The sequence below is a fragment of the Octopus sinensis genome, linkage group LG26 (assembly GCF_006345805.1).
Source record: "Octopus sinensis linkage group LG26, ASM634580v1, whole genome shotgun sequence".
In the NCBI taxonomy this organism is placed as follows: Eukaryota; Metazoa; Mollusca; class Cephalopoda; order Octopoda; family Octopodidae; genus Octopus; species Octopus sinensis.
The window spans coordinates 6,087,417-6,107,513 of NC_043022.1; the positions used below are offsets into that span (position 1 = coordinate 6,087,417).

The 20,097-nt window shown below is 38.9% G+C and overlaps 1 protein-coding gene across 5 annotated transcripts in view; it reads left to right on the forward strand.

Moving 5' to 3' along the window:
- LOC115224716 (rap1 GTPase-activating protein 1) overlaps positions 1–20,097 on the forward strand; it is a 364,275-nt gene that overhangs the window by 218,463 nt on the left and 125,715 nt on the right. Inside the window, exon 1 of one of the 5 annotated variants that reach the window (XM_029795577.2) lies at positions 13,909–15,049. The exons of 3 other annotated variants lie outside the window; for them this stretch is intronic. In XM_029795577.2, the coding sequence (XP_029651437.1) occupies positions 14,862–15,049 (188 nt within the window). In that variant the 5' untranslated portion in view covers positions 13,909–14,861. Of the gene's footprint in view, positions 1–13,908; positions 15,050–20,097 lie in introns of those variants that run through there. One more of the 5 variants, XM_029795575.2, reaches the window with a different exon arrangement.

Sequence of the window (20,097 nt, forward strand, 5' to 3'; positions counted from 1 at the left end):
AACAAATAAAAAAAAAAAATGGTATGTATATATATATATATGTATATATATATGTATATATATATGTATATATATCTGTATATATATATGTATATATATCTGTATATACATATATGTATATATATCTGTATATGTATATATATCTGTATATATATGTATATATGTATGTATATATATATATATATGTATATGTATCTGTATATATATCTGTGTATATATATCTGTATATATATCTGTATATATATATCTGTATATATATATGTATATATATATGTATATATATATATATATATATATATGTATATATGGCGGTGCCCCAGCATGGCCACAGCTCATTAGCTGAAACTGGAAAAATCAAAATCAAAATCATATATAGATATGTAAATGACAGTTGCTGCCTTTGAAACAGGTTGTCAGATAGCATAAGCTATTTGGCATTGCTAGCAATTCTTAAAAACTTATCAATAAATAAAACATCTCCCATCTACACATTACACATTCATTGTAAGCAAACGTATTTCTGTTGTCCTGTGACTTATCAAGTGAAACCTTGCAAAAGAATTACAGAACAGAAATTGTTTTTAGATTTTTTTTGCCTTCGTATTGCTTTATTTCTGAGAAATTGTCAAAGAAAGGAAGTATAGAATGTGGAGAAATTGTATGAAAAGAATGGAGTGTATTTGTAGTTGAATGTCTTGAGATGATAAAGTTTTGAACAAGTCACCATTCAAGTAGTTTAGGTAAGAAGTTTTATGTGCCAGCAGACGACCTTGATAAATGTTTGGATAAGGTGTGTTTCATGTGAGTTTATAGTGGAGGGAAATGAGGATAGTTGACAGAGAGAGAGAGAGATAGGAAGAGAAAATGAGCAGCAGAGATTGTATTTTAGTCAGTCAAGTATCCTACACTTGAAATGATCGTATCAACCAGAGATAGGCTGGGGTTTTTGTCCACTCAGTCACATCATCAACAAACTTATGGCAGAGAATTTATAATTGAAACAATTGTCTCTTGAAGGCTTTCAGTATATTTCTGTAAAAAGAATTGCAGTGTCTGGTTTTGTGAAGTTAAAAATTGTCTTGTTTTGAATCTGATAGATAAAAAGCTATGTATCTACTGCCAGCTACGGTTGTGGAATCTTGTAGATTAGTAAAACATTCTTCATTTTTCCTCTGCCTCAACTTGAGGAAATGGCTCTCTCTTGGCTCTTTCCTCCGAAGCACTGAAGGAAACAATCATCTGAAATTCTTTTAGCTGCTTCTCACTGCTAGAAATATCTGTTCTGTTTAGACATAGACAAATTCATCATCATCATGATCATCAGTAATTACCTCATCGTTAAGTACCTTCTTTCTGTATATAAAACATAGATTTAATCCATCACCCAGAGCACATAGGGACAGCATGTGGTCTGGCAGTTTGAATGTTTTGGTCATGACCATTAGGTTAAAAGGTCAGCGCTTGGACTAGGGAGTAGGTTGTGCATCTTTGAACCAAGATGATTCGTTTTATGCTATTCCAGTCCACTCAGTTGAGGATCAGTGCCAGTGGCATCTGTTGGGGACTTGGCATCCCGTACAGGTCGGAATCTTGTGCCCTCAGACAGTGCAACACCTCAGAAACTCAGATAAGCTCTGACATCATGGGCCTGTAGGCTTGAGGCAGACCTGGTCCCTGGGTGCCATCAGCCGTGCCCCCTCTGTTGCAGGTATTGCAAGCAAGCTGTTCGGTTGAAAGTGTAGCAAGTCATAAAAGGCAGCAATATGACGTAATGGTCGTTTGCCCAAGCATAATTGTTGGTAATCTCATTGGTTAAAATTACTGCCCATATTTGAATTCCAAACTTTCATCAAAGAGAATTCTTTCACGAAATACGGTTCTTAGAATTCGGATATGAGCAGTTATAAAACCCTGATTTTTGAGAAATTACTCAGTGATCGTTGGATGTTACTAAACTCTCCACGACACTCACTCCTTGAGATATTGGCTATTTTTTATGCCATGTCTGTGACTTAAATCCAACAAGACTTATTTGAATTGTTGTGAACTCCAAGTACTTAGTATGAAGGATTAGCTTAGTGTGGATTTTAAGTCGTGATTCTCCACGGCAAAATGACTTTACTTTCCAATTGTACTATAAATGCTAAAAGTACATAAATAAACTAACGTAGTAATTATTTTCTCTTTCTTCTCATTCTTCAATAATGAAATTTATTTCTGCAATTATGAAACTGAGTACCTTTTTTTCAGAGAGATTAAAAGAACATAATTTTATTTATCTTCAACATACATGCACACATAAAATGTCCATTAGTGTTTCAGAGTATATATTTCTCGCTATGGCGTTTATGTAGCTGGAGTCAGGATTTATGTATAATGATAACACTTATAAGTAAGTTATAAGTGATGTGTTTATCAATATATATTCCTACTTTAAAAGTAAAACAGATTTATTATCTATTTCCAAATAGGAAACTTATAAAAGTAGTGTTACACAAACAGTAACCAAAACGTAGCTATAAAAAAACATGGTGACTAAGACTTTGAACTGAAGAAAGCTTCTTCCCTATCTCCCAAGAGACTTGACAGTATTGCCCTTTCTCATCTCATGGGGCTTTAAACACATTTAAAAATCACACAAACACTATCAGTAAAATCTATAAAAGAACATTCACAGGAGACCAACAGGTGACAACACTACCTCGACTCTTGCAGCTGCAAGTAGAGGTATAATTAGATACTCACCTCCCCATAGGCACATGGCCCAGTGGTTAGGGTTTTCCTAGATTATGGGTTCAATTCCTAGACTGGTCGGCACAATGTGTTTTTGACCAAAACACTTCATTTCACCTAGCTTCAGTCACTAACGTAGCTGGCGGAAGGTGGGGTCCCCCCCCCCAGGCAGTGCTTTTAAAGGAAGGGCACTTTTGGGTCTACTGTAGGAAGTATGTGTTTTTTGTAGGGCCCAGCAGGGCCACGCCGGGTGGAGCACACTCTAGCTCCCCTAGTGGCTCCAGTCCATTCCGCTGTCAATGAGTGACCATTGTAATGGACTGACCAGTGGTGATGTTGACTTGCTTAACCTAGCCAGTGTGGTGGCATCATTCAAAAGCCAAAAAGCAATGTAAAGTGCATTGTGACCAGTGATGTATAACTGCATCTGACAGTCTGGACAACACCATGATGTGTGTGTGTGATTCCCATAGCTGAGCCCAAACCTTTCTCTCTCTCTCTCTCTCTCTCCCTCCCTCCAGATCGGCCAGTAAAGGCCAGTCAAACAGCTGTGGCCAGTTGCCTGTCCTTCCTTTCTTGTCTGATGTTCTCTGTTTTGTTATTTAATTTTTACTAACAATAAACCTAATTGTTGTTTGTGTGTCATTGCCTGTGGAGACATCTATTGGCAGGGTTAGGGTTCTCTCCAGTGACAACAATGGTCCCCTCAATGGGTGGGGTCTCCAAACACTGACTCACTTCCTGAACAGCTTAATAACAAACGCCAACTGGTTTTAATTTAATGCTCCCCCTCTCTCTCCTATCTCTCCCCCTCTCTTTCTCACTTCCTCTTTCTCTCTCTCTCTCTCTCTCTCTCTTAAAATATTATCAGTAATGAAATCCAGCACAAAATTGTTAGCATTTAAAAATAAAAAAAAGAAATCATTTTCCTCTCAACACTTCCTATCTTATCAAGCTTCTTTCACAAACTCTGAGGTTAAGATCTTTCACAATGTTTTAAAATAAACATTTCAATTTTAAAGCACAGTTGACACGACACAAATTTAATCCACAGATTGGATGGGTGGGAGTTTATTTATTTATTTATTTATTAATCAGCAACAAGTTTTAACATCGGAAGTTTTATTAAAATGAAAATTTTTTTTAGAAATGCTTTTTTGTGACAATTAAGAAAAACAAAAAATTTCTATTAGCAAAACGAACTCTTTAGCATTTAAACTGGCCAGAACTGGCCCCTCACTCCTACCCTGCAATGAAAAATTCACTCTCTGTTTTAGCATGGTTTTTACAGCTGGATGCCCTTCCTAACGTTAATTTGATTTGACGACATTGTTTGATATCAGAATCACAAAGAACAAATCTTACAATTTACAAAACCTCCACACTCCAGCCTGATAGATATCAATATATTAATTATCATTTCATTAAGATAGCAAGCTGGCAGAATCGTTAGCACGCTGGGAGGTATTTTGTCTGTCTTCATGTTCTGAATTCAAATTCCGCTGAGGTCGACTTTGCCTGTCATTCTTTCAGGGTCAATTAAATAAGTACCAGTTACACACTGACTTAATCCCTTTGTCTGTCCTTGTTTGTCCCCCCCCCCTATGTTTAGTCCCCTGTGGGCAATTAAGAAGTAAATCTATTTCTTTCACATATCCCTTCTTTTCTCACTCCACCCTGGCCCACCATTCTATAGTGTCCACAATGACCCTTTTACATTTCACCCACAACTACAGCTTCCTAATAAATTTTGCTCACCTCAACAACAAGAACACCTTTATTGGTGATTCTGATTTCACATTTTAACCTCTGCCTCCCCCACTGCCCCTCCCCTCCATTGATCATTGGTTTACATCAAAGATACTGGTCATAATACAAACATCAGTTCATCTGTTGGCGTTTATTGACAAAAAACTCAGCAGGTTTTAGCATTCGATCGAATATTAAAATAACAACAACAACCATAAAAATAATAATATTTTGAAAAGGATTTACGTAACTCTTCACAAAGGTAAACAGTCAAGACGAAGAGCACGATTCGATTGTAAGATATTTTATTAGTTGAACATGGCATTAGGAAGGGCATCCAGCCGTAGAAACACTGCCAGATTTGACTGGGCCTGATAAAGCCTTCTGGCTTCACAGACCCCAGTAGAACCGTCCAACCCATGCTAGCATGGAAAACGGACGCTAAACGATGATGATGATATTTCAACAGTACGTCTGTCTTTGTCAAGTTCAAAATAAGAAGTGATAAAAATTCAAAATTATAGAAATTTAAACAAGAGCAACCAGCGTCCTCATGTTGATGGAATGACATCAGTTTTTAAGTTACAATTTTAGAACATGCGAAAAGAAAAAGACAGAAAAAAACAAAAAAAAGAAGATGACAGAAAAAAGGGAAGAAAAAGAGAGGAAGAAGGATATTTAATCAAAGATATTTTCCTGTCATCTTATTCATTCCTCCAGGGCCTGATGTTAACAACCCGCAAACATATTTCTCCTCGTGCATTTTGAGAAATGAAAGCGAAAGTAGATTCAGAATATTTTCTGAGAATATGCACTTTCAAGTCTTCTTCAAATTTGCTGCCGCTTGAAATGAAATGTTCAGCAAGTTCTGTCGAACTACTGTTATTGTGCCAGACGTCGAATCTGTGCCCATTAAACCTTTTGTTTAATTGTTCTGTTGGACAACCAAAATAAATTAAGTTGTGTTTCGTGCATTCTGCAGCGTAGACTAAATGGGAATCTTTACATGTTCCACCTTCTGTATGATTTCTGATGGAATTCACTTCACTCATGTTGTTGCACAATGAATAGGGCTTACCTCTCTTGCGGCTGTTCTTTAAGGTACAGCCTGCAGATACTCCAATGTTCATTTTCTTGGAGTCAGATATAGAGGTCAATAATTCTCTTATATTCTTATTCCGTCTAAAGGCTACAATAGGTGGCTGAGGAAATATCTGTTTTGAAATGAGGATATTTTTTCGTCACATGCTTGTAACTTTCATAATAATAATAATAATTGGTAGTTTCTGATATTTTCTCTTAAGAGAAAATGTCAGAAAGGTCAATTATTCCTCTACAATTTTTTGTAAATTCTTAAATATATCTCCTGTGTGTATATATATATACCGCAAAACAAACATGATTTTTATTGAACTCTACATTTTGGAGTCCCGTTCTGATTACCTTCTTAAAATACTTCCTTGTAAACTGTTTTTAACATTTTCTTATTATTACCAAAGAATGTATATATGTATTGTAGTATTTTGTGACAACCAGTAACTAACACAACAAAGCTTTTACATTTTACTTTTGACAATCTTTTTCTAAAAAAGTGAAACCGGTCAAGTGAATAAAGTACAGCTAAATGCCATTTTCAAACCTTCTTTCATATATATTTCCACTCATGCGGTACCTTGCAACTTTACTTTGTTATATATATATGTGTATGTATATATATATATATATATACACACACACATAAATATAAGCATATTAACCCTTTAGCATTTAAACCGGCCATATCCGGCCTGTTTTATGTTCAAACTGGCCACATCTGGTCTCTCACACTAACCCTACAATATAGTTTAAAAAATTAACAGCTACCTCATCAAAATCTCAAAGCTACAAGATAATGCCTGATTAGTTCAAAACAATGTGGATAAAAAAGGATTAATTTTGGGAGAATAATGCGAACACTAAAGGGTTAAAAGAGGTCTGTAGGAAAACTCATTTCAATAAAAGAGGTCCTTGGTATGGAACAGGTTGGGAAACACTGACCTAGAGTTACAGTAGAAGACACGCTCACATATATGTAACATATGGGCATGTGTGTGTGTATAGGTTTATATTAATGGCTGGCAAGGACACGGTATTTTGCTTCGCATCCATAATAAAGTACCAAGTATATTCAGGTTTTAGATGTCAATATTGTGCGTTATTTTTCATGTCAGCAATGCAACATTCTCGTTTTTAAGTGAAAAACTATGGATTTCCTATAGAGGTCAGGGCCGACATCTATGTAAATATGAACATATCTACCTTTGATCACATTGTTTATATGGGACATGTTCATATATGAAATGTCATAACTTTCAGCGCTGACTCTAAATTTTATAGAAAATCTATGAGTGGATTTGGTAGACGGAAACTGAAAGAAGCCTGTCGTATATATGTATATATATATGTGTGTGTGTTTGTGTGTGTTTGTCCCCCTAGCATTGCTTGGCAACCGATGCTGGTGTGTTTACGTCCCCGTCACTTAGCGGTTCGGCAAAAGAGACCGATAGAATAAGTACTGGGCTTACAAAAGAATAAGTCCCGGGGTCGATTTGCTCGACTAAAGGCGGTGCTCCAGCATGGCCGCAGTCAAATGACTGAAACAAGTAAAAGAGTAAAGAGTAAAGAGATTATCACTTCAAATGTGTGTGCGTGTAATAGAAACTATAATTTGTGGTTTCTTAATGCCATTCTGCATTTGGCCAACAATCTAGATAACCATCTTTGAGACGATGTCGAAATTTTGAGAATTCTTCTGGCAGTTTTGAGTCTTCTACCAGCGATTCCACTCTGCTGTTCTCCACCCTTCTTTCACCAAGTGAACAGAGAGATAATATCTCTTAAGACTGGTTTGTATTGTATAATGAGTTTTAATTACTCTGAATTGCTTAATTAGTATCTGCTTAGTGGTTAGGAGGAAGTGAATATGATAGGTGTGGGTTTGCGTGGTGGTGGTAGTGGCGGTGGTGGTGGTAGCAGTAGTAATTAGCCAAAGTAGGGTGACTTCCAATTGCTCTGAATAAATTAACTGAGGTGCCATTAGACACATCTAAATGTCTAAACTAAACTGTTGACATAATAGGAGGGAAATTACTCAGGAATGCCATCTGTAGAGAGATATATAGTTAAGTGCCTGCTAACATTTGCTGTTAGTATTCTTTGTTTTTTATTTAAGACAAAACATGCAAAATGGGGGGGGGGGGAATGACTGTGTACAGGTTTTTTGTTATTGTTGGTGTTTAACCCTGGGCAGTGCTGGTCAGTGGTCAAAGAAAGGAATTGTTTTATGATCTTTATGAAACAACAAGACATTCTTTAATTCTTTTACTTGCTTCAGTCATCTGACTGCAGCCATGCTGGAGCAACGCCTTTAGTCAAACAAATCAACCCCTGCACTTATTCTTTGAAAACCTAGTACTTATTCTGTAGGTCTCTTTTGCTGAACCACTAAGTTATGGGGATGTAAACACACTAACATTGGTTGTCATGCGATGGTGGAGGGGACACAAGCACAGACACACAAATACATACATACATACATCATCATCATCGTTTAACGTCCGTTCTCCATGCTAGCATGGGTTGGACGGCTCGACCGGGGATCTGGGAAGCCAGAAGGCTGCACCAGGCTCCAGTCTTATCTGGCAATGTTTCTACAGCTGGATGCCCTTCCTAACGCCAACCACTCCGTGAGTGTAGTGGGTGCTTTTTACGTACCACCTGCACGTAAAATTGGTGTGCCACCTGCACGTAAGATTGGTGTAGAGGCTGGCAATGGCCACGGTCGGATTGGTGTATTTTATGTGCCACCGGCACAGAAGCCAGTCGAGGCGGCGCTGGCATCGGCCACGAGTCGGATAGTGCTTTTTACGTACCACCAGACCAGGGATCCTGGCTGGTTCAATTCGATTTCGATTTCGCTTTCGCTTGCCCCAACATGTCTTCGCAAGCAAAGGGGGTTGGCATACATACATACACACCTCATTGTTATTATGCAAAAGTGTCGTAAGTCCAAAACATTGCTTTTTTCAGAAAATGAAAAAATAGTTCCACCATTCCATTTCTTGTTACCTTAGCAACAGTTTCAGCCTAACAATAATATTTTGTTGGATGTATAAAATCCTAACTCCATGCATGTGTGATATTTTCAGTCAGAAATATTTTCACAAAACTGTCATATGTGGGACTTACTACACTTTTGCAAAATGATAAACCGTTGTACTACACTTTGACGATTTTTGATATCTTGGCATCTGAAGCAGCTGGAGATACGATAGTTTGACCAAAAGAACTGACTATTGCAAGCCAAATTAAATATTGGAAAAAAGGCATTTGGCCAAATTTGGACATACAGTAGTTTAACATAATAGCAACGATATATATACGACAGGCTTCTTTCAGTTTCCGTCTACCAAATCTACTCACAAGGCTTTGGTCAGCCCAAGGCTATAGTAGAAGACACTTGCACAAGGTACCACACAGTGGGACTGAACCCGGAACCATGTGGTTGGGAAGCAAGCTTCTTACCACACAGCTACTCTTATATAGCTTATGTAATAACAGATTCAAATTTTGGCCCAAGGCCAGGGCTAGGACTTTCTGAGGGGAGGGGCCTTGTGAATTAAACCCCCACCCTCCCAACACTTGACTGCTTCTTATTTTACTGATTCTGAAAGAATGGAGTGAAAGTTGACCTCAGTGGAATTTGAACTCAGAACATGACAGCAGACGAAGTATTTAGTCTGGCATGCTAATGATTCTGCCAGCTATGGTTTATGTAATGATGATAATACACGGTGATGTGGCTATGTTATACAACAGTAACAGCAACAACAACACTGTTGTTTATCTTGTATCTGTTATTTGTTTCAGTCATTTGACTGCAGCCATGCTGGGGCAACACCTTAAAGAATTTTTAGTCAAATCAATCGACCCAAGTACTTTTTTTTTTTGAAAGGTTGGTATTTATTCTATCGACCTCTTTTGCCAAACTGCTAAGTTATGGGGACATAAACACACCAACACCAGTTGTCAAGCAGCAGTGGGGGACAAACAGACATACGCACACAGATATATATATATATATATATATATATACATATACACAATTAGTGTGTATGTGTTGTGATGGGCTTCTTTCAGTTTCTGTCTACCAAACCCACTCACAAAGCTTTGGTCGGCCCAAGGCTCTTGTAGAAGACACTTGCCCAAGGTGCCACACAGTGGGACTGAACCCGGAACCATGTGGTTGGGAAGCAATGTCTTACCACACAGCCACTCCTGCGCCTTTACAATATTTTCTACTGACAGTCCTGACTCTTATTTTTCAGTTCCCTTTGAGCTGCTCTAATCACCCGAGTGGAACCAGACTCATATCTTCCGATGACTTTCAAAGACTTTAAGAAAAGCAGTAAATACCACACTGACAAATACTGGAACCTTTCTCCCCGTTCTTTGTCTTTAACTCTTTTAGTATTTAGATCGACTGGCCTCCGTGCTGTGGGCATGTAACAAACACCATCCGATCTTGGCCGTTCGCCAGCCTCGTCTGGCACCTGTGTCGGTGACACATGAAAAACACCATCCGATCGTGGCCGTTCGCCAGCCTCATCTGGCACCTGTGTCGGTGGCACATAAAAAACACCATCCGAGCGTGGCCGTTCGCCAGCCTCGTCTGGCACCTGTGTCGGTGGCACATAAAAAAAACCATCCGAGCGTGGCCGTTCGCCAGCCTCGTCTGGCACCTGTGTCGGTGGCACATAAAAAACACATCCGAGCGTGGCCGTTCGCCAGCCTCGTCTGGCACCTGTGTCGGTGGCACATAAAAAAAACCATCCGAGCGTGGCCGTTCGCCAGCCTCGTCTGGCACCTGTGTCGGTGACACATGAAAAACACCATCCGAGCGTGGCCGTTCGCCAGCCTCGTCTGGCACTGTGTCGGTGGCACATAAAAAACACCATCCGAGCGTGGCCGTTCGCCAGCCTCGTCTAGCACCTGTGTCGGTGGCACATAAAAAACACCATCTGAGCGTGGCCGTTCGCCAGCCTCGTCTGGCACCTGTATTGGTGGCACATAAAATCACCCACTACACTCTCAGAGTGGTTGGCATTAGGAAGGGCATCCAGCTGTAGAAACACTGCCAGATCTGACTGGCCTGGTGCAGCCTTCGGGCTCCCCAGACCCCAGTTGAACCGTCCAACCCATGCTAGCATGGAAAGCGGACGTTAAACGATGATGATGATGATGATGATTACACTTTGCAGAGTGGTTGGCATTAGGAAGGGCATCCAGCTGTATAAAAACCATGCCAAATCAGACTGGTGTCTGGTGCAGCCTTCCAGCTTGCTAGCCCTGGTCAAATTGTCCAGCCCTCGCCAGCATGGACAGTGGATGCTAAGTGGTGATGATGATGATGATGATTACTGTTGTAAAGTGGTTTCCTTCCACTGGTGTGATGTGTGACTGCTGTTGTACTGCAGTTGCTGTTTTAACACTAGTAGCCACAATCGTTACTATTCATCAGATACCGTTGTATCTCTTCATACCGGAATAGCAATACACTTCTTTTGTCCTACTATCGCTGATAGCTTCACAAGACACCTGACTAGAACTGTTGACTGTTCGACTCTCGGCCCTCACTTGACGACCGGCTACTGGTCTATTTATAATGGCTGGCTCCTACCACTTTTTATCAGAAGGGGTATACAGTTCCACTATACAACAATTACTCATGAAATGTAAAGCTTATTTATTCACATTGTGATAGTCTATTTTTACAATGACATTGTAAGGTAGGTGTGAGAGGCCAGGTCTTGTAGGTATGGATGTAAAACAAATAGAATATTCAGGCTAGAATTCAAATCAAGTGTATATATAACTTCTACCAGTTGTTAACCCATTAGCATTTAAACTGGCCATATTCAGGCAACCAAACATTCTACCTGTTTTATGTTCAGAGTGGCCAGATCCAGCCTCTCACACCTGCCCCGCAATGTCATTCTAAAAATAAACAGTCACATCATTGAAATCTCAGAACTGTGAGATAATCATCATCATCATCATCATCGTTTAACGTCCGTTCTCCATGCTAGCATGGGTTGGACAGTTCGACCGGGGATCTGGGAAGCCAGAAGGCTGCACCAGGCTCCAGTCTTATCTGGCAATGTTTCTACAGCTGGATGCCCTTCCTAACGCCAACCACTCCATGAGTGTAGTGGGTGCTTTTTACGTGCCACCTGCACAGGTGCCAGGCGAGGCTGGCAACGGCCACGGTCGGATTGGTGTATTTTATGTGCCACCGGCACGGAAGCCAGCCGAGGCGGCGCTGGCATCGGCCACGAGTCGGAATGGTTAATTGAAAAAATGTGACTAAATAAGTTTTACATTTGACAAAGAAATCAGAATTCTAAAGGAATAAAGAGAATAAATTTGTTGAAGAATATATTATGACACAATAAAAAAAAAAAAAATTAAAAAAAATTTAGCTAAAAATAAACCAGAATCTAGGGTCAGTCAGTTTCTAATTGAGCCATTCCTTTCTGAAGTGTGTGTCACAATAGAATCCAGTTCTTTGAAATGGTAAAAATGAAAGGAATCCATTCAAGTGCTTTTAACAATAGCTGTTTGTAAATGTTAAGTACCACCTGTTGTTTTTTGTTGTTTTAATCTCATCCTGATCAAGAGAGAGACTGGGAGAATCATTTGAGTCATTTCAAATGAGATTAAATGTTTTGCACTTCACACAATCTGTATAACATTATCAAGAAGAACACAGTAACTCAACGCAATCAATTGGTTTTGACATGGATTTCATTTTAAAACTTATGCAATTAACCAAATAAAAAACAATTATCTGGTATGCAATTAAGCAGAGTCAAATGATATATGTACAGAGACGTATGCTTTTAATGGTTCCAGCCAGTGGACTGTTGACCACACTGGCTAGTTTACAGGACCTTGATCTGCTAGAAATGGCAGCCAAATCTACCTTATCTCTCTCTCTCTCTTGCTCTGACACACACACACACACGCATATAAAAGTGAGATTGGTCATGACTGGAACCCCTTTGATCATTGGTTGTTTGACCATGCCTAAAATAGAGGCCATGGTCAAAGCTAAATACAAATGACTGTGTGTGTGTGTGTGTGTGTGTAAGTGGTGGTCGTCATTTGTCAATTAGAACAGGGGGCTGCAACCACCAGATTGCAGACCCGTACCTGGCTGTGAATCATTGGAGTCAGGCCACACAAAGAGAACGACTTTTGAAATTTCATTATTATTTCATGGACTGAATTATTGTTTTGCATTATATACATATTATATATTTAATATATATGCATTATATACAATATAAACAGTTTGGTTGTCTGGGCATTTTGGTGTCCAGGCAGTTCCTGTGTACCTGCTATTGTTTGACCATAGGTCAGTTTCATCAAAGCAGACTTATGGTCAAACGCATTCCCTGTGTGACCAGAGTATGAGGTGATTTGCCTGCTTTGCCTAGCAAGGCCAAGTGACCTTGTAAGGTATGAAAACCATAACTGCAGTGCAAGGCCCAGTGAATGAAGTGGAGTTTAGGAAACATACCATATTCGGGCTCCTGGTGACAATACGTCTCCTAAGCTCTTCCTTAGAAAATATTTGCAGATGTTGCTTGTATTTAATGGTTTAGAAAAAGGGCTTGGAAGAAGCGGTACACACTCCCATCCTGCATTATCTTTAGGTATGGATACACTGGACAGTTGCCACACATCCAGGGTCACCGCAGATCTAAGCGCCAATTCTGATCTATGTAGGCTGTGGTTTGCTATCAATAAATAAATACTATAAGGGCCCAGAGCATTGATTTGCTTGGGAGCCTACTGTGTCTCAGGGCCCAATTTAGACCTATGTATGCTGTGATTTGCTGCCAATAAATAAATACTATAGGACCCAGTATATTGGGACCCTCACGGGTATAGGGGCCCACTTCAAATCTATGAATCCTCTGACTTGCTGTCAATAAATACATACTAAAGGGTCCATTGCATTGAGTTGTCTGAAGGTTTATAATATGGCTAAGATGGCCCTGACCCCTTCCCTGTTAAAACTTTCTCTGAGGGTACCCTGCCTAATGCATCCTAAATAGAGGGCTTGGATCTAATGAAATGATTGTATGGGTTGGGCGGCAGGCCATAATGTTGCTGTTATTTGTGTGTGTTTAGTGGAGCCTGTGTGGGAGTGGTAACGAGATATGCTTGAGGTTTCTTGTATGTGTAGTTGTCTGTCGGACGGTGGTGGTGGTGGTTGTAGTAGTAGTAGGCAACACCAGCAGTATATTACAGTCACTAAACTAAATTTGTCTACTCATTATTGACAATACAAAAGTCACTGGGAATATTTGGACAAGGAAAAAGAAAGACTACGGTCGACAGGAAGTAGAATCCACTTGTTAAACACTCAACATACATATACATACCTACACACACGCACACATACCTACACACTCGCACACACACACACACACAGAGACAGACGTCAGAATGGCATATCTTTTGTGATCCTGAGAAACTGGCTTCTGAGCGCTCTTTTTCAAATGGTGGTGGTGGTTGGTTTTAAAGGAAATCACTATTAAAACATTGCAGTCGCTCACGAAAGCATGTCAACTATTTCTCCACGATGTTATGAAGCTATTTGGCAAGGAAGTCATCCAGCCCTTTATTACAACATTAGCACCTTGGACTTCGTAAAACTGGGTTCACATATCGGATTTTCTTATACAGGAAATTTTTACCGATTGCAAACAACAAATCTTCGAGTTTGGTGACGTCCACAGGATCGTTACAAGGAAACACACACTCAAACGAAATACACACTCTTCACACACACACACACACACACACACAACACGCACACACAACACACACACGCGCGTGTTTGGAGTTAATCGTCAGAGAACGTTTTGATCTTATAAGATTTATGTTGAGTTTAAAACCTTCTCTTCTAATTCTCTTGTCTCTAAATCTGAACTTCACACACACACACACACACACACACACACACAGAGTGCGTGTATGATTAATGTAAACATCTAGGTGTGTAAACTGCGATTCGTAACAGCTGACTCGAAGAGGAAGTGTGTGCACACGCATACATATATACACACATATATATATACATCCTGTTGCTCTTTCCACCAGTTGTCATATGAACTTGCAACAGGTAAACATTTGAACCTGGTCAAAAGCACCGCACCGGTCCTTCACCGCGAATCAGATCTTCCTAAACATATACACTTATGTGGATATAATATATATATATCTACCTATATATCTGTCAGTGTATATACTAATTCTATTTCGACATGTCTTTGGAGGACAAATATTTACCGGCCGAAACCTGGTCCCTGTCCTCGTCGTCCAGCGAGGATCTCCATGTCGGAGGCGAGGACGACGCCGGCGGAGGCGAGGACGGCGGCGGCGACAAGCGACGATCCAAAAAGAAAATGTCGCGAATTAAAAGACATTCGTCCCTCTTGAAGAAACTACTCAGGTAGGTACCACTCCCAACCATGACCATCACTCCGGACTACTTATTTTTACAACTTGAAACCGCGTTTAATTACTTCGAATAAGTTTCTTCTCTGTGACTTTCTACTTTCTACTTTCGCCTCTCCTCGTTTTATGACTAATTCATTCACCTGTCCAGGTGTACCGGACCCCCATACTTTATTCCCCCCTTCTCTCTCTCTCTCTCTCTCTCTCTCTCTCTCTCTCTCTCTCTCTCTCACACACACACACACACACACGCTGCTAAAAATAACAGCTAAGTCTCCCTCAGATGATCTCACCGTACCGCCGTCAGTTAAGGACAGTTTCCAGCCCGTCGCTAATGGGGTCCACCGGACGGCACTGTACCCCACCCCTCATTATTCTTATTCAAGGGTGCACCCTCACATTTATTGTGATACACTTATTTCGAAACTCCGCATGGAATGTCACTGTTGGAATGTCTTTGATCATAGGTCTTGCTTTGTTCGATCACGTCTGACCTGGGGCTAAACAACTCTCTCTCTCTATGTATGTATGTATATATATATATATATATATATATATATATATATATACATACATATATATATATACATACATATATATATATATACATACATATATAATATATATATATATATATATATATATATACATACATATATATATATATATATATATAATACATACATACATATATATATATATATATATACATACATACATACATATATATATATATACATACATATATATATTATACATACATATATATATACATACATATAATATATATACATACATACATACATATATACAACCCCTATCTCAATTTGTGTATATATATATTTAATCTTCCCTTTTAAGGTCACCATATTTTCTTTCACTTCCTTTTTCCCCCACATTTCTTTTCCTTTAAAATAAATACGGTATGTTGACAAATATGTTGTGTATATATATAAGTATGCGTGCATCCTATATATATAATGTAGGTGTCTATAAAAAACACCGATGTTGGGTGTTTAAATTCGTTCGTGCTTGTCAAGATGTGTAAGTTGCCCACGCGTAAACATTTATTTCTAACGTATAATGTGTGTTTAATACACGCATTTCTAATGTGTGTGTGTGTGTGTGTATATACACATGCATATACATACGTGTGCGTGTGTACACATGCATACGTATGGGTGTGGATGTAATCTGTCAAATTATGTAACCTTACAAAGTCGTCTAAGATCGTTCCACATTTTCGTTTGTTCCATTTTGTCTGGATTTGGTTCAGGGTGTGTGTTTTTATTTCTATGAGTGTGTATGTGTGTGGTGATGTTTATATGTGTATGCATGTATGTGATGTGTGTGTGTGTTGTTTGTCAATGTATGTGTGTGTGTGTGTTTGTTTGTCAATGCATGTGTGTGTGTGTGTTGTTTGTCAATGTATGTGTGTGTGTGTGTGTGTTGTTTGTCAATGCATGTGTGTGTGTGTGTTGTTTGTCAATGTATGTGTGTGTGTATTGTCTGTCAACGTATGTGTGTGTGTTCCCTTCTTTCTCTTACGTCTTCCCACCAAAAGAAATAAAAACCAATTATTTCTCTCTCCCCCCCCCCCCATCACACCTTAAAAGCCACGCTTCGCTGACCTTGATTCGATTTCAGCAAATAATAACATTAACAAACAATATTAAAGAAAAGGAAAAAGAAAGACAGAGAGAGAGACGGGGGGAGGGAGAGGGAAAGAGGGGAAACGTTTTGCTGAGAGAACTTCTGTTGATTCTTTTTAAAAAATTTTGACGTGAATCAAAATACGATTTTCTGATAAATCCAGAAATATTTATTAAATGGTTTTTAGTATACATAAATGCATACATGCATATATACATACATGTCTCTGTATATACATGTATGTATGTGTGTGTGTGTGTGTGTGTGTGTGTGTGTGTGTGTGTGTGTGTACATGTATTGAGCACAGAAAGGCCGAGAGAGGATCCGTCTGTGTATTTACAACTTTCACATCCTTCTTGTTTTTCTTCTTGACAAACGGACTTGTTTAATTGTATTTACAAAACATTGTTTGTTCTCTTCCTCTCCACCATCCCCACTCTCTCTCTCTCTCTCTCTCTCTCTCTCTTTTTCCCTCTCTTTCTCAAAGTCTGGACTTCAAGCCGAGCAACCAGCGTGCCTTCACGTAGTCATTTGATCTGCTAGAAATAACAGTCGAGTTCCCCCTTAAATCACACTTTACTACTGTCAGTATCAGATTTAGATGAAGAGAGATTACAACCCTTTCATTACTGTATTTATTTTGAGATGCTCTGTTTTTTCTTTCAATTACTTTAAATATAACAAAGAATTTAGTAAAATAACTTCGTTATCAATTCAGCTAGTGTTAGGAACATAAATTGTGACTAAGGTTTGGTGGAAGATTTTAATTCAGAACTTTTGAAAGCAAGACATTTGTACTACAGAGCCAGAGGCAGTTTCAGCCAGGTTGGTATCAAAAGGGTTAATTTGCAGATTTTGTTTGACTTGTTAGAAATAGCAGCCAAATCTTGTGCAAATTGAAGGCACATTTGACTGACTGTCTTTAACCCTTTTGTTACCATATTTCTGTTGAGAGGCTCTGAGTTTTTTTCAATTAATTTTAAATATAATAAAGAATTTAGTAAAATAACTTAGTTATCATTCAGAACATAAATTGTGACTAAGGTTTGGTGGAAGATTTTTATTCAAAATTTATGAAAACAAGACATTTGTAGTACAGAGTCAGAGCCGGTTTCAGCCGGGTTGGTCACGAAAGGGTAGGTCTACGACAGTCTCAGAGCTATTAACCGTTTAGCATCCAGATTATTCTGTCAAATGTAATCCTTATTTATTCACATTGTTTTGAATTAATCTTGGATTATCTCAGGACTACAAAATGTTCATGAATCTGATCGTTTATTTCTAGAATGACATTGTGGAGTATGTGTGAAAGGCCAAATCTGGCAGATTTGAACATAAAACAATATTTGGGTCGGAAATGGCCAGTTTAATTGCTAAAGGGTCAAGTTTTGACTGGAGGCCCCCTAGATTTTGAGGTCCTTAGACATCAGCTCATCAAACAAACCTTTAGATAAATCTAACATTAAATAATGTAATATTAGCACATTATTGCTGAAAGAAAAATGGTGTGATGGCCACGACTGGAATGCCTTTGAAATGAAGTGAAAACTAAACAACTACAACTTTATCTCTTTTTAACGAAGGTCAAATTTTGCAAATGAACAAGTTATATTAACGAGGTTTCCAATAACTGGTTTTTAGTATTGGCCCAAGGTCTGAAGGGTGGGGTGCTTAGTCACTGTCATTGACCCCAGTGCATCACTGGTATGTTATCTTATTGACCCTGGAAGGATGAAAGGCGAAATTTACCTCGGAAGAATTTGAACCCAGGACATTAAGAGCTGGAATGAATAACGGATGGTATTTTATCCGATGGCCTAATGAGTTTTTTTTTTTTTTATCAACCGTGGAAGGATGAATAGCCAAGTTGACCTTGGAGTGTAGGGCAGATATCAGCCAACGAGTCATACTGAGTATGCTCTGGAGTTGTGACACACTTGCCATGGCACACTGACCCTACATCTGAGACAGAGCTGTTGCTATACAGACAAAACATACCTTTAGATCAGTGTTTGAAGGGAGTGCCAGCAAACCCTTCTCTCCCAAGGGTTCCTGTAAGGATTTAGAAAGGAGGAGGACAATCCAAGATGTTTAACCCTGTAGCATTTAAACTGTCCATATTCTACTTGTTTTAAGTTCAAACTGGCCAGATCCAGCCTCTCACCTCTGCCATCATCATCATCATCATTGTGTAGCCTATGCTTGCAGCACAATGGCGACTCTACTATAAAAGTCTCCTTAATTAAGCGCCAGTTCTCCTGCTGCCTTGCTGCCACTCCTGTCCAGCCAGCACTTCACATTGTCCATCCATTGTAGTCTTTGCCTGACTCTTGATTTTCTACTCTAAATAAACGAGTGGCTGTGTGGTAAGTAGCTTGCTAACCAACCACATGGTTCCGGGTTCAGTCCCACTGCGTGGCATCTTGGGCAAGTGTCTTCTGCTATAGCCCCGGGCCGACCAATGCCTTGTGAGTGGATTTGGTAGACGGAAACTGAAAGAAGCCTGTCGTATATATGTATATATATATATATATAAAATATTATTAGAGACAAAACCACTATTTTGCAAAACAAACAAGGAAAGACTTAATCAATACATAAAATTTTAATAAATAGTCAAAAAAACCGCCACTACAATTGTTTCTTGTCTTGATCGACAATCTTCAGGTGGACTTCCAATAAGTTAGTTTCAAATTATGACTTCATAATTTGAAACTGACTTATTGGAAGTCCACCTGAAGATTGTCGATCAAGACAAGAAACAATTGTAGTGGCGGTTTTTTTGACTATTTATTAAAATTTTATGTATTGATTAAGTCTTTCCTTGTTTGTTTTGCAAAATAGTGGTTTTGTCTCTAATAATATTTTATAATATTTTACTATAAAATTGGATTTAATCCTAAATCTGATTTTTTTTCCCTGTAAATTTGGATTTATTCCCTAATATTTATTATTATATATATATATATATATATATATGTTTGTGTGTCTGTGTTTGTCCCCCTAGCATTGCTTGACAACCGATGCTGGTGTGTTTACGTCCCCGTCACTTAGCGGTTTGGCATAAGAGACCGATAGAATAAGTACTGGGCTTACAAAGAATAAGTCCCGGGGTCGATTTGCTCGACTAAAGGCGGTGCTCCAGCATGGCTGCAGTCAAATGACTGAAACAAGTAAAAGAGTAAAAAGAGTAAAATCCCATCATTGAAATCTCAAAGCTCTGAGATAATTCATGACTGATTGAAAATAAGGATTACATTTGACAGAATAATCGGAATGGTAAAGGGTTGAATCAGCCATATCTGGTGCTTATTATATTCTACCCATTTTATGTTCAAACTGGCCAGATCTGGTCTCTCACACCTATCCTGCAATGTCATTCTAAAAATA